This window comes from Lepidochelys kempii, chromosome 2, assembly GCF_965140285.1.
Source record: "Lepidochelys kempii isolate rLepKem1 chromosome 2, rLepKem1.hap1, whole genome shotgun sequence".
Lineage (NCBI taxonomy): Eukaryota > Metazoa > Chordata > Testudines > Cheloniidae > Lepidochelys > Lepidochelys kempii.
Window position 1 is genome coordinate 235,497,332 of NC_136381.1, and position 16,133 is coordinate 235,513,464.

At 39.5% G+C, this 16,133-nt stretch overlaps 1 protein-coding gene across 18 annotated transcripts in view; it reads left to right on the top strand.

Moving 5' to 3' along the window:
• KIAA1217 (KIAA1217 ortholog) overlaps window positions 1-16,133 on the top strand; it is a 547,501-nt gene that overhangs the window by 442,536 nt on the left and 88,832 nt on the right. For 16 of the 18 annotated variants that reach the window (XR_012157585.2, XR_012157583.2, XR_012157584.2 and 13 more), the window contains one exon: window positions 1,046-1,139. Coding sequence is in view for 14 of the 18 variants with exons in the window: in XM_073334251.2 (XP_073190352.1) it covers window positions 1,046-1,139 (94 nt within the window). In the remaining 4 variants the exon portion in view is untranslated. Of the gene's footprint in view, window positions 1-1,045; window positions 1,140-6,174; window positions 6,440-16,133 lie in introns of those variants that run through there. The other 2 variants (XM_073334255.2, XM_073334257.2) reach the window with 2 other exon arrangements.

Consider the following 16,133-nt stretch of genomic DNA (forward strand, 5'->3'; position numbering starts at 1 on the left):
GTAATATGACTTTAAAAGAAAGAAATTAGACCAGCCCAAGAATGCTTCACTTCAGTTTTTTAAAATGATAATCCCAATGAGTAAGATCAGTCCACTAAACTTGTAGCTGTACCTGGAGGAAAGGAATTCAGTCTTCTGTGCAAATTCTCTTGAAATCACTACTGTGAAATGAAAGGAATCACAGTTTTGAAAGGACATTAGTGTGTTTAGATTGTTGCCGTTAATTAGATTGTTGCTGATTAGTCCTGAACAAGAAATCAGCAGGACTCAGTGCAGATTTCTAATCTATGAAATTATTGTAAGGTAGGTTTTGAGACTAATGTAAAACATCTGTTGTCTGATTGTTGTCTGAATGAGTCAGTTTATAAAAAGACGTATGAATGACAGGGCTCTTTGTGCTAATCTTAAAAATCTTTTTGTTTTCTCTTCCAACAATTTGCATCAAATTCTGTAGTTGCTTTTATCAAAGCTGTGCTTTTTTTTATTTTAAAAAAAAGCTTTATGAAAGATTGGAGGCTTGAAAGTTTGGTTTTACATTTGCTGATGTGTTCTTAATCGCTATGGAATGTTTTCAGTTTTGTGAACAAACTAAGTTACATTTGCCTCAAGAATAATTTCAAAAGTATTTTTCTTTTGATTTGTGCTCATTAGAATAGCAGAAATTCATGTGTTTGTGTAGAGTACACAATAAAGTATTTAAATATTAACTTAAACCTTTTTGGGTGCATTGTAAATATTGCAGCTTTATTATCTTACAAAGTGTTTTCACTCCGTGGGGGGGATCTTGAAAGAAACTCAGTACCACCTGGTTTTTATGGGTGTGGAGCTGTGCTGAAAGAATGATACTTTCCATGGGAAAGAGAACTGAAGTTGGTTTTGTTATTTGTGTGTCTATTCTATAGCAGTCGGGTTTTTTTATTGGTCAGTTGCAGCAATGTCTTGATGGTGGTTGATGTCTGTTGCCTGAATCCTTAGGGCAAGCAAAGGAAATGTCTAAAATAAAACTCCTTTCATCTATTATCATTCTCGATGTTTTTGATTCCAGGAACATTCAGGACAGATCTTTCCTTAAAGTTTATAACAAAGATCCTGCACAAGCATTTAATCATACATCCAGAACTGTAAATGGAGATTTAAGGGTAAGTGCCAGAGTTGATTTATATTAGTTTTTATTTGATCTGCTGTTTTCTATGTGAAATGTTTACATTAACGTATATAGTGTGAATACACACATGCTGCAAGGGGAATACACTGATCCATGCTGCTAACTCATTTATTGATTTATTACAGGGGTAGGCAACCTATGGCACATGTGCCAAAGGTGGCACACAAGCTAATTTTCAGTGGCACTCACACTGCCCAGGCCCTGGCCACCAGTCCGGGGGGCTCTGCATTTTAATTTAATTTTAAATGAAGCTTCTTAAACATTTTAAAAACCTTATTTACTTTACATACAACAATAGTTTGGTTACATATTATAGACTTATAGAAAGAGACCTTCTAAAAATGTTAAAATGTAATATTGGCACACGAAACCTTAAATTCGAGTGAATAAACGAAGATTCGGCACAACACTTCTGAAAGGTTGCTGACCCCTGATCTATTACTTCATTCCTTGTCACTATTTACTTTAACACTCTCTGATCCCTTATTCATTCACAGTAAAGAACTGAAATCACAGCACAACTTTTTTAGTAATTTGTTTCAGATTTCAATTTGAAGTCTCATTCATTAGTGGGCACCAAACTCTTCTTTTCAACAAAGCAGAGTATGGTTTAACTTTTACTCTATTAGTAGTGCAACTCGCAACACCATTTTCAAAAGCTTTCCAGTTGAGCTCCATGTCTCCTGATGTGCTTCATAAATGACTATCTCAGACTCAAAATACTAATAAATGCTTTGCAGTTTTGAAAAGAGCATCAATTTTTGTGTCTGTCAAAAATACCATATATATAGTAACCTTTGTTAAGTTGAAATCTTTGCTTTTGAATTTGCCAAAAAAGCTTCTGAAATTTACTCCCTTTGTTTCTTTTTTGTTTAAATATAATATATAGGAAATAATAAAATCATATTAAGCCTTCAAGAAGGATACAGTTATTAACAAGTGTGCTGCTTGTTTTTTAGTAACTTACACATGCTCCAAAGCGGATGTCAAATGTTCTGAGGAACTCCTGTAAAAATATTAGTTTATAATTGTGCCTCTGGTTCTTGGTTTCACAATTTCTTTTGCGTCTGCCACAGATCTTTGCTTTTTTGGTTTAATTATATTTAAGTACTTTTGCAGTTGTAATGGTGTAGGGCATTGTTGTTTCAGTGCAATTGTGGCAGTCATTCAGTTTCCTGCGGTATTTTCAACCACCTCTCCTGTAATTATTTCATTTAAATATTTGAATTTTAAAACATCATAAAACAATCTCTCTGATGGGTCATAAAATCCAATTATCTTATTATTCACCTCACTGCATGTTAAAAATCTGTATATAGAGTGATAGCAGCTCATTTAGGGGCCGATCTGATAAATTGCTATGTGTCTCCTGCAAGGTGCTGAAAATCCTGAAATATTATTGACTTCTGTGGAGCAGTAACCGGATGTATCTGAAATATATCCTTAATATCTTAGGGCAGGGCACATTTTTGGTACCTATAGTAATGTTAACCATTGTAATAATAATGTGTTGACATTGCATCATTAGGTCTAAATTGTTGTTGTCCCACTTGAAAGGGGGGCTAAATGTAACTTTTTTGTGTGCTGGACTGGTATTCAGACTTGTTTTGCTAATGTGTACACAAAACCAAAATATCAGCAATCTGGATTACTTCTTTGGCCCTGTGTCAGATATTTACTATCTAATAAAGTTGTTTCAAATACAAATGTCTCTCTGTAAAAACAGTGGTTAACATTTGTATTATTCACATTAAAATATAAAACTGTGAAACTGAGATTATGCCCACAGATACATATTGATATGGCGAAACTCCCTCCCTCGGACCAGAGTGGGATAATTCAAAAATAAAGGTGGCTGGCTCCCTCTGTACCAGCACAGGAGGCTGGATTAGGGGACATCTTAAGGTCTCTTCTAGCCCAAGGTTTCAACAATTCTGTGATTATTTTACCATATTACACTCTACTCTCTGAGGTGGTTCTCTGTGTGTCTTACCAGAGGTGGCATTTCAAAATCCTCACATCTCCCAAGAATAGTTATTTCCTGGTCTGTAGCCAGCTCACCTGGAGATGTGCTTTTGTTAGCTCTCACAAGCTCAGCAGAGTTGGGTTTGGTCAGCTCTTGGATGGGTGACTTAACTACCTTTTCAATTTGAGAGGTAGTCCCTGCAAGTCAGAGTTCAGGACACTGGTGAGTCAGCATGGAGAAGCCTAAAAAGAAGCACCTGATTTTTTGTTTTGTTGCTTATATATGTGATCACATGAATATATATGGTGGACAGGGAGAACCCAAGAGTAAGAAGGCATTCGTTCTGCAGCTGCATTGAGGCAGGCAGATGTAGGATATGGAAGAAGTTGGATGGTGGGAAAGATATCACTCCAGTCTTCCTTCCCATGGTGCTTAGATAAATTGAAACTAACTATACTAAAATGAGAGGGGAGGAAGGAATAATTACTGTAAACACAGTGCTTTGCATTAGCATCTGTTTCAGTAAATCTAGGGATAAAGCGATTATTGCCTGTCCTGTTTTAAGGAGATTACTTTTGAAATGTGAATCAACACCTTATGAAGGCAGATCTTGTCACACATCTTTTGTGTTATACTTAGGGCTGGCAGAATTTGATGTTTATTTTTTATAATGTTGATAGATAATACTGATGTTTGTTTTAAAGTTTTTTTCCTATTTTTATTATTTAAATTTTCGGTTATGGGAAATTATGGAGGGGATCAGACAATAATTATTGAATGACAGTAGACATTGAGACTCAAAAAGTTAAAGCTTTATAGCCATTAAAACTTAAATTGCCATCATCACATATCCAAATATACAAAGTTAGTATCCTTGAATCAAAGTCTAATAGGTTCTCAAGCTACGTTTTTCTTACTTTGCCTATCAGTAGATTTAAATAGTCTCCATGCAGTTTGCAGGCATTTCACCCTTGTGACTGTTCCTTTTAATTTTTGTTTAACTAGCTTCCTCATTTTTGTGTAGCTCCCCTTTTTGAAGTTAACTGCTACCGTGGTGGGCTTCTTTGGCATTCGTCCCCATACAAGGGTGTTAAATTTAATTACATTATGGTCGCTATTACCAAGTGGTTCAGCTATATTGATATCCTGGACCAAATGCTGTGCTGCACTTAGGACTAACTCAAGAATTGCCTCTCCCCTTGTGAGTTCCAGGACAAGCTGCTCCAAGAGGCAGTCATTTATGGTGTCAAGAAATTTTATCTCTTCATCCTGTCCTGAGGTGACATGTACCCCGTCAACATGGGCATAGTTGAAATCCCCCATTATTACAGCATTTTCTCTCTTTGCAGACTCTCTAATCTCCCTGAGTATTTCACAATCAGTCACCATCCTGGTCAGGTGGTCCTTAATACATTCCTACTGCTGTACCGTTTGTTGTTCAAGAATGGAATTTCTATCTATAGAGATTCTATGGCACAGTTTGATTTGAGATTTTTATTTAATTTGACTCTATGCTTTCTTTCACATATAGTGGCACTCCCCCATCAGTGCAACCTACTATGTTATTCCGTGGTATTACTCATCCCACTGGTTATCCTCATTCCCCCAAGTTTCTGTGATGTCTATTATGTCAATATCCTCATTTAATGACAGTCACTGTAGTTCTCCCATTAGTATTTAGACTTGTATATTTTGTCAATATTCAGTTGCTTTCCTTCATGTAAAAGTATCTCATTTAAATATGACTGTTCCTCTCTAGCTCCTAGGTGTACTTTACCAACTTCTTTCCTATCCTCTTTGTGAGAACATTGAGTTCCTTCTTTAATAACTTAATCCCTATGAGATGTGTCTGCCTGCATTGTGTGCTCATCTGCATCTGTCAGCTTTCCCCTAGTCCTTAGTTTAAAAAAACCCTCTACAACCTTTTTAAGAAAGACACAGAGATAATAAATGCAAGATCATCCTTTTGAGTTCTTCGGATACTTTAAACAAAGGCTTCCAGATTATGGGAGATTCCTAGCGGTGTTTCATTGGATTGTGTTCAAGTTAAAAATCTTCAGGTCATTAAATGCAAAAAGTAAAAATACAAGTATTGCCAAAATTGACCACTTGCTGATTTTTTGTAACAGTCTTACGGTATGTCTATACTGCAGTCACAAGGTATATAGACATATTGAGCTAGCTCTAATCTAGCTAGCTCAGGTACCAGAATGATTGCACCGTACCATTTAGGGCAGGGAGAGGGATTTGTCTGGCTGACCGAAAGTAGGGAATAATGCTTTATGGCTGGGGGAAGCTGAAGGGGAGAGGTCAAACTACTGCAAAAGGGGACAAGGGGCCAGCATGGTGACACTGACGCATCCCTTGGGAACCTGACAGGTGGGAGGGTTTAAAAGGGGCAACTGTGTGCGTGAAGCCCCCTTCTACTCGGAGCAGGCTGAGGCAGCACAGGTACCAGAACAGTCAAGCTGTGGCAGCTTGTGCTCCAGAGTGCACTAGACTTGCGAGAGATTCCTGGGCAGCTTGTACAGCCACGCTGAAGTGCACGCTGCTTCAGCTTCTGTGCTCCAGGACCTGAGCTAGCTAAATGCAAGCTAGTCTGGGTATGTTTACTTGAACTGTAATCACACCCTCTGACTGCAATAAGCATCCGCTTAGAGTGTAGCTCCTAAAACTGAGAGCAAATATTTAAACACGTAGTTGTTTGAATGCATGATAATGCTAGGAATACCCATAGTAAGTTTATAAGGTGCCAAACACTGCCTTCCTGATCCCTCTACCATAAAACTTTTTCTTTAGGGAAAAAAACTAATATATGTATATCTGATACAGAACTTCTAAATGATACAAATATCATCTTTCCTGCTGTTTTGCTGCCTGCTTTTTCTAGTGCTCTTGTTGTCATTGAGAGGTTATGACAACATGAGCCATATTGTATTTATAAACATCATGTGTTTCCTTGATATGACTTGCAGTGTCTGCCAAGCAGAACACATGGAAGAAACATTTCTCATTAGCTCAGCATTGGTTTTGGTTATACTGATTTCCGGGACAGGAAAAATGCCTTTCTTGCTCAGACTTAACTTTCGGACAGTGGAAGCAAAGCCTGTGAATATCCATGAAATCTCTTGAACAGAGAGGCTGCTGCTGTTTTAATCCACATGTTTTGTCTCAGAGCTTCTTCTAGCAAAACAAAAGCAAAGAAGTTTAGTTTTAAGACAATGTAAAGACAAGCTTAGCTGAAAGTACTTTTGTGTTCTAATACCTGCCAGATGCTTCTAGAAAAGGAGTTCACCAAAAGAGGTAAGGTAAGATGCCTATTCGTAGTGAATATGGAATTCCTTTTTCTTTTTGGCTAAAGGATATTTTTAGATTAACTGGGGATTTAAACCAGAGATCAAAACTAGATTTTTTTAAAATCTTCCAGAAGAAGAAATGTTTTATTCCCCTGTTGACTACCAAAACTAGTCTTTTTATGTCTAGTTTAAAATCTGTGTATTGAAAGTAATAATTTGATTACTTTCTAACTTGTCATTTGAAATCTGGTTGAGAGTTCAACATAATATATAAATATAGTATCTGATGCTCTGGAATTGTTTCTGTGACATGAGTTTTACTATTTTTAATGAATGAGCTATTACTAAGCTGCCAATTATTTATGCTGCTGTAGGGAAGAAGACATTGAGAGGTAGCTGTATCTAATCAAACTGTTATGAAATATAATAAATGTACCTGTGCTCTTTCATTCATGTGTCTTTCATATCCTATAAAAATTACCCCATAAATGATCTAGATTATTGAGAAGGTGGCTAGAAGATTAAGAATTAGTTAATTTTTATTTTTAGCTATGAATAAAACAAAATATAAACCTCAAGTATCGCACATATAACGATCTGTTTAAATGTACAGATCCTAAGCTATATTTGGATAGAGATCTCATTGTGGCTTTTTAAATAATTAAGTGGTAATGTGCTATTGTTGAATTATATTTATTTTGACAAAATATCATTCATGTTCTATGTAATCATATAGATTCTGTAATATAGTAACAATCTAAAAGTAGCATTTTTAAAAGTTGCCAAAGAATAAAATGGGTCTGTTAAAAGCAAGTTCTGCTTACTTATTTTCAAGTTAAATGATATCAAACTTGATCTGAAAAAAAGTATTTTTGCTAACATCAACTAGTCTAGGAATATGAGTATGCCCCACCCACTCTGCAAATACCAGAAGTCTTCCAGTTATATATTACTCTCTTTTTAGATTAAGATATCACAAGCCTGTCATCTGGAAATCCCCAGTAACTTTTTCTGTGAAAAAATAGATCCATGCTCCCACCATGATACACTCACTTTAATAGTGTTTTTATTTCCTTCTAATGGCCTCTCCTTCTGGCTGAGGGTTGCAAGCAGCTTGCTCTGGAGCGTGTCAGTACACCTCCTGGGTCATCCAGATCGAATTATTTAACAGCAACTCAAGTTTTCTGTTGGCCTGTGACTGAGTCTGGAGGTCAAGCCTCTAACACAAAGTGTGATTGTGAAGTTTGCCTTCTTGACAAAAGTCCCATTGGCTTCAATGGGAGTTTTCCCTGAATAAGGACATTTGGGTCCATTTTTAGTATTCGTTAGTTGCTTCTTTTATTCTTAATCCACATACTTTTACAGAAAGTTTCCTGGTTCCTATTCCTTGGATGTTTTACTCTTTCACAGCCCTTGTGTTTGACAAATCAATTTGCAATAGTCTGGCTATTTACCTCCATTTCCTAAGTATTTGGCAGAGTCAGACATTGCTACTCACAGCTGTGTCTACCATTGTCAGAAACCAGTCTTCCCTTGTAAATAAGGAAGCATAAGAGAATTCAGAAGACCTCGTAAGCTCTGAGATAGCACTCGAACCAAAGATGAGTTTCAGTCTTCCATACAGCTTTGTACATCGGCTCTTACCTCAACAGAGATTAAAAATCACCTTGCTGAGATTAATGTAGTCTGTTGTGCTCTCTCTGTGACATCAGCCTGGTTGGAAGAACCAGTTCTTCTTTCTTTAAGCCTGACATTGCTTTATTTAATCAGGACTTTACTTTAGCCTTCCCTAGCGTCCTTCCGTATTACATTATCCGGAAGTACAACTCTTTGTACAGGATCTGAGTTCCCTGCTCACAGCTGAGTCCTCAGTTCTTTGTTCAACCAATTGCTTTCCTCTAGGCAAATATAGCAGCCAAAGGGCCAGATTCCATAAGGGAGATAAGGCCTACTTTGTCTTCATCCTCTTTTTTCTATAGAAGCAGAAAAGAGATCTAATTCCTGATCTTTTTGGAGAATCCACACACACAGCTGTGGTCTTTGATTAGATGGTGTCAGTTCTAATCTGGAGTCAAGAAAACTGATCAGACTCCTGAAAATATGAGCAGTACGAACAGCCCTCCTTGGATACACATAAGATCTAAGGTAAAAATAATCTGAGTTGGCATAAACAAGACAGCTGCAAAAATCAGTTGGCAAAAGGGCACCGTGAAAAAGTATATGGTATTGGAATCCTGTCTCTTTCTTTCATGTACAGAAACATATCTTTAGGCTTGAGGACAATTTGCATGTGATTGAAGTTTAACATGCAAATTAAGTGGCTGAACAGGCCAAAAAGTTTGTTGGATAACTTTGGTTCCTCAACCACTCAGTTTTAATCACAGTGGATAACTTCTACCCTGGGGATCCCTACTTTTAACCTTAGTTATTTACTTCAGCCAAATAAGCAGTTTTGCATCCAGTCAGCTAACTGCAGTCTGTTCTTGGTGGATGTATGTCTCATTCCTCCAACACACCCCATTTTATTCATCCATTATGGCAAACGTAATCCAGGAAGCCCAAACAGTCCTCTTATTAATAGCCTCTGATTGGATCCTGTGGTCTAGACTGTTTACACAACATGGTTTCAGACAGTGGCAGGAAGGACCTTTGGGAATCAAACCTCACAAGTACAGGTTTTTTTGTCAAAAATGGCTCTCTCCTTAGGCCAGTGACAACAGCTCATTCTGTATACAATGAAACCTCTCTTAAGTCACCACTCAATGAACTACCAAAACTGTGTAGGCTGGAAGAGTTTGTCTCTAACTAAAGTATCCCAAGGTTTCAAATACAATTTTGTTCAGTCTTCAAATTGATTGCAGGTTACAGGTGGCCTTTACTTCAGGTTTCCCTGTATTTACAGGTAACTCTAACAAGCTTAAGACACTCAGCAAGTTAGTTGAGCCCTGAGACCCCCCACGTCTCATTATATTACTTCTCTGTCCTGGTACACTGATCACTAGATTGTCTTTGCATTTGTCAAATGTTGAACAGAAGGAAGTAAAGTTGAAAGAGAATAAATGTTCACAGAACAGAACAACTACTCTTGAGACTGTGATAGCAATTATGTTAATGTGGTAAAAGAGGTGTTAATGCAAATACTCCCGCTGGCCTCCTCTATAGGAGTGGAAGATTCAGCCCACAAGGAAGCAAACCAGTTCTGCAGCAGGTTCACAGTAGCATGTGCCACAAAGCCCAGTTGCATGGGGGCTCCCTATGCACTGTTGTATGGGATGAGGAAAGGGGCTAGTGGATCCATTGTTATACTCATCCACTGAACCTTTCCTTCCTACAGATGAGGACTGCAAATAGTGCTGGGTGCAAAACTTATGACATAATATTTTCCTTCTTATCTGCTGCATTCTTATTTAGCGGTAACAGTGGGTTACAGGTGTAAATATGCGTAGGATTTAAACGACCAACTATATTGTATACTGTTTCTTTACTATTTATATCCTAACATATTCCATATTCCTGTAATAGAAAACATGTTTTGACTCAGTCATTTGATAATTCCAGATGAGACTAAAGGTTATGTTTTTCCTTATTCTTGTTTAATCATAAGAAGTTGTTCAATTCTATTTGGCTTTGGCACAGTAGGAAAAGCTACAAATATGGAACAGAAATAAAAGCTGAATAGTAGATCAGAGAGTCAAGGAGCCATGCATTTATTTTGATTTATGAGATCAGTTACTCACAGGACTCCTTTTTTTTAAAAGAGTTGAAATCTGATATACAGCATATTTAAACCAAATAAAAATGCTGATCTGTACCAGAGCTATATATGCTTGAAACTATTCCTTTTTTGGGAAAAAAATGGATGAATCCATCAGTTCAGCAGTGCCCCAAGGAGGTGCTGGAATCCAGAATGGTTTTAAGGATTTGGCTTTCAAGGCTGATAGCAACTGTATGCATTTTCTTGACAATGCATTTGATCTCTTAAGGGGAAAGGGAAGGAAATGCTTGTTACATCTGCACAAAGCAGGCAACTTTTGTTTATGTGCTTAAAATCCTATCTAAAAGCAACAGTACAAAAGTAAATCAAACAAACAGAGCTATTTGTTTGTAACACTAATTCCCAGCCATTTCAAGGGCCCCTACCTTAATTCTACAAAAATCAGTGACAACTTTTATATGTTCAGTTCAAAAAGAATAAAAGCTTTTGGTTTGGGTGTGCCAAAGTATGCTGGTGAGTTAAATGTGGATATTGGCAAACCAATGATATAATTATGTAAAACCAACCTTTTCAGGATAGAAATGTGTTACGTTTCAATGTGTTTGTATTTTTTTCATTCACAATGACATCCTGACATATCTTGGCTGAAATGCACTCGCTATCATCTAAGCTATTTTGTCTGGAAAGTGCACTAAGGAAGAAAATGAGAGCTTTGTTAACTTCCTTCTGTTAAACTTGGTAGTTTAAAATGGGGTGGTTTTTTTTTTTCTTTTTACTTTCACATTCTGTTTATTTGTGAAAAAAAGAAAACAGCTCCATGAAACATGCTCATAAACACTCAGAAATGAACTCATGCTAAGCTGGCTGATCTGGATGTTTGCTTTTGTGATTGGAGTAGAATTATGCAGTCTGGTACCAGGGAGATAGCTTGTGCAGCAAAATTAAGGTTGGTGATGAGAGAAAAACCCCACACAGGCAGACTTTGATTTCAGGCATGCTTGTGTGTGGTTATGTTGATGCAGAATGTTCTGGATCTCACACATGCATCCGTGTCTTTGGAACATGATGTTCCATTTGTCTTAAGCATGGCTAGACCAGAAGCTCCTACTGGAGTGTCTTAGATGGATGCTAAGAGCAACAGAAGAATTCATCCTCATTCCTCTCTCCCACCTTAAATAGTACTCCACAAGCCTACCAAGAAAGCTATTTCATTGAAAACTAATCTACATTAACTGAGAGCTAAGGATGTGAAAATGGGTTCAGGGAAAATATGAACAGCCTGTGGAAATTTAGAGCACTCATTTCTACCTGTATCTGGACCAATATACCTTCCAACCTGAACTCAATTTAGGTAAGAAATTAAATGTATTAGCATCATTATTATTGTTATCCATTGCTTTAAATGTTCCTGCAACCCAGCTGCATTTCCCTCACCTGTAGATTGGATTCCTGTTTTACCCTGAGGAAACAACTGTATTCCCAGGAATCTGGTCTACAGGAGTGGGAGAGACAATTGGGTGGGACGATGGACAAGGACAAGCTGCCACAAGTGCCGTTGGGACAGTGATCATATGTATGTGTCGTCTGGAATTGGATTGTATTTTGGGAGTGGCATGGGACAGAGCCATTTTTGCAAAAGATGGGGACTTGCCACTCCTCACACACACAGAGAGTTTGTTAGAGCTTATCCTGCCATTGTATAACCTTGGAACCTTTTGAAGTCCTCCATGAATAATCAGAGTTGAATTAGCAGTTGCGTATTCACTTAACCACAAGTGCCTGTACACATGCTGGAACATCTGTTTCAGCATTTCCAGTTGGGAACCATTCCCACTGCACCCAGATGTAAAGTAATGTAAAGTCTCTGGGCTACTGCACTGAAATACAACTTGTAGAACATAAGCATTTTCTGTCGTTTCGCAAGGGGAGCATGTCTCTTTCCCCCTCAAGCCTCCTCACCAATAGAACTGGACAAGCTCGTTATGCTTAGTTTGGAGGCCATTTGTAGCCTTGAAAGTGCAACTCAAACACTGTTGTTCTGGTTTACAGAAGTGTGAAGGGACAGAGGGGGCTAGAGCGTTGCTCAGACTGCAGCAGAGAGTGTTGGTGTATCCTGCTCCCCACACCCTCACTCTCTCAGGCCAGGAAGAGCCTGAAGCATTTTCCCCCCCATAGGCTGGGTTAAACACACTGGCTTAAATTGGACACACACTTTCTCTCTTCCTCTCCTTCCGCCTGCCCATTATTTTCTGCTGGGTAGGTACAATCTAATTGATTGTGATTGCAGTCAATAAACCAAAATCTCGTAGCTTTCAAGAACATTTTTGTGCATTCTTGCTTTTTCCCCTCCTTCAGTTTCTCCATTCTCGCCTTCCATTTTGTCATTGTAACCTTCTGACTTAGTTTTTTTCCCCAGAATCTCTCTCTCATACTTCGTTCTCTTCTCTTCCTCTGACTCTTACTGTTTCTCTCTCCAAGGCCTAATCTTATTTTTGTACCTCTGTCCTCACAATCTGTTAACCCTTTCCTGACTTGCCCATTAGGCTCTCTTTACCCCAAGATTCTGTCTCTTTCTCTTTCTGTCTCTCACCTCCCATCTCTCTCACAGACTACCTACAATGTTTTTCTCTTTTCCTTTCATAGTCTCCCAGCCTCACTTCCCTACTTCCCACCCCGCATTTCCTTTCACTCTTCCTTCCCCGCTATCATGGTTTATGGATTATTTAGATTTTACTTTGCACTCCATGGCTGCTGCTGTATTTTAAGCTTCTTTAGCTTTCTGATAACCACACGTAACATTTACCCTCCTGCTTTAATTACTAACCCTGCAGTAAAAATTGCATGTTACTGAAACAGTTGTTTTTCCTTAATGATGGAAATGATACTGATGATATAACAATCAGAACTTTCTCAGTTTATTTACAGTGTTGGGAGTTTTGGCAAGCCCAGCACAAGCAGACAAACATGGGTAAAAGAGAAGACAGGAAAAGGGAAACAGGAAAATAGGTGAATTTTTAGGGGAGAGGGATAGCTCAGTGGTTTGAGCATTGGCCTGCTAAACCCAGGGTTGTGAGTTCAATCCTTGAGGGGGCCACTTAGGGATCTGGGGCAAAAATTGGGGATTGGTCCTGCTTTGAGCAGGGGGTTGGACTAGACGACCTCCTGAGGTCCCTTCCAACCTTGATATTCTATGATCTATGAATCTTTTCTGGTCTGCTGGTGTCTGGGTGATGGTGGTTGTTAGCTACAGAAGAGAGGTATAGTTCTTTACCTGGGCAAGCAGAGACCTTATGCCAGGTTGGAAGGTGGATCAAGGTAAAGTTCAGCTAGTGGACAGGTTGTGTCTACAGTTAACAGTGGTATGTAGAGTACATGCACTGCATGCCCCTAACATGGGTATAAATAGCAGTGTAAACGGTGAGGCACTGCTGTGGGGAGTAAAGACACATCAGAACCTTAGGGAATGTACTTTTCATAGCTCTCTTCATGCTCCCCCCCCCATCTATACTGCTGTTTTTATCAGCATAGTGTTCTGCCTCTCTGCTGCCAGAGTCTTTCCCCACTGCAGTGTAAAGCTCTGGCAGCAGAGAAGGGCTTTGGCGAGGGGAGGCAGCAGAGAAAGGCTGCCCCTCCACCCGCTGCCCCTCTTTTTGCTGCCATTTGTAGCTACACAGCACGGTATGGGTACAGCCTGCTTTTCACTGTGGCATGTGGCTACGTGTTCCCTACACACTGCTGCCAGAGTGGACAAGACTTCAGTGTCTGGAACCAGTGGGCTGGCATCAAATGAGAAGGCAGCAATCAAATCCAGGACTGGCTCTGGTGTGCTGAGAAAATCCCCATGGGCTGAGGTGTAGTAGGCATGATTTAGTCCCAGTTTAGTCCCATGACTTGGAAGAATAAGGAAACACATGAAAACGACAGACACAAAGCAAACAGACAAAAAGCAGAGCAGACCTGAGCTCTAGGTTTTACACTTCTCAGTCCATGGAAAACTACCAGGCTCTTCACAGCTGGCCTTCCAGAGCTTTCCAGTAGCTCCTATAACCCAAACAAACTTAACTTGCAAACAAGAAAATATTGAGCAATTTCAAAACATGCCTGTTTTAGCAGTCCTAGTTCATGTCAACAAAAGTTCAACTCTCCAACAGGGTTCTGCAAGGATCCAACAGGCATTGGGTGCTTTCTACTGCAACCCCAGGTAAAAGGTTTAAAACCTTTCCCTATAGTTCCCTAGAGTCCATAGGCCTTAAACCTGTTAATCTCTCTCCTATAGGTAGGTTAGGTCATTTAGACTCATTGTCACCCCTTTAAGTATTATGTTTTCCTTCCTCATGCCCTCTCTCCTGCGACCTCTGAGCTCTGGATGTGCCAGCCACAGGAGCCCCTCCCTGCCCCTGGCCTGCTGCTGCCGACCTTCCTCTTCCCTTATTGTCTTGCTGTCTCTCCCAGGGCTGGCTAGTGTATGATGGGGTCAAGGTCTTGTCTAGGAAAGAGGGAGGAAGCATGGGATTCAAAAATGAGGTGGGATAGCTAATAAGGAAGGCAGAAGGAGCTGCGAGTATCCCATTCTGGTTATATCATCTCGGTTCAAGTCTTGGGGCAGAGGAAAAACACAATGGAAAAAAAGATGAAAACGGAGCAGAGAGTAGATTGAGTGAGAATCCTATATATAGAGATGTAACAGGTAGGGAAGAAGAGAAAAATGCCAATGAAATCAGCACAATTGTAGATGTGTATAGTTTAGCACAGCCACTGGTGCCAGCCTAGCTTTTGGGGGGGCTTTTTCATACATATACGTGTGTACCAATGACTTCCTTTTAGCTAGAAAAACATGTTTGTTTATATTGAATCACCTCTGGGAGAAAATGTGAGGTTTAAATTACACGGGAGTGGGAGGATTGCAGCTTGAAATAACAGCCGATCCCATAGTCCCTGGCTCATGCAGCTTCAGAAAAGGGCTTGTTTTATTGACCCTAATTTTGTGATCCCAGAAATAATTGGAAAGGCTTGCAGAATCTTCATCCCCCACAAGATTCACCCACCCCTACTTGCCTGTATTTCATTTCTGATAAATGTTTCATAATGTGAAATTCATGATTCTGCCGAAATGCTGCCACCACCAAAGAACTGAGCACACAATTTAAGCTACAATATTAAAACATTTAAAATATATATTCTGCAAATAAAATGCTGGCTTGGGGCTCAGGTGCCCGGGGGTCAGTGGGTTCAGACACAGCTTGCCTAATGTTGTAAGAGCTATCTCTTCTTCAGGAAGTCCTTCTGTGCCAGTACTGAAGCACAAGTACTACAGAGCTCTTTACAGTGGTTCACACTAGTTGATATTTAAGTGATTTTAAAAAAGAAATAGGAAGTTTGGAATGAATATAAGGTGATGGAACTTTACAGCACCTGTGTTTACCACAGGACATACTCTGCTTTAGCAAGTGCCTTAGGAATCTGTGAAGACCCTGTTAAGAGGTAATACAAATCAGAAGGTACGCTAAGAGCGTAGAAGCTAAATCATCTGTGGCTGTCACAACTCTAATGGTATGTCTGTACTACTCGCCGGATCGGCGGGCAGCAATCGATCCAGTGAGAGTCGATTTATCGCGTCTAGTTTAGACGCGATAAATCGACCCCCGAGCTCTGTCCCGTTGACTCCTGTACTCCACTGCCGCGAGAGGGGGCAGGCAGAGTCGACGGGGGAGCAGCAGCAGTTGACTCACTGCAGTGATGACACCGTGGTGAGTAGGTCTAAGTACGTCAACTTCAGGTATGTGAATAATGTAGCTGAAGTTGCGTAACTTAGATCGGACCCCTCCTCCCCCCCCCCCCCGTTGTAGACCAGGCTTAAGCCTCCTTACACTGCTAGAACTAGTCTCTTATCTCCCCATGCACCTGAATCTGCCATCAGAATTCAAATAAGAATTCTGACGGGTCCATTTTTCGATCTTTTTGGAGATGCCACAGAAATCTATAAAAAGAAAA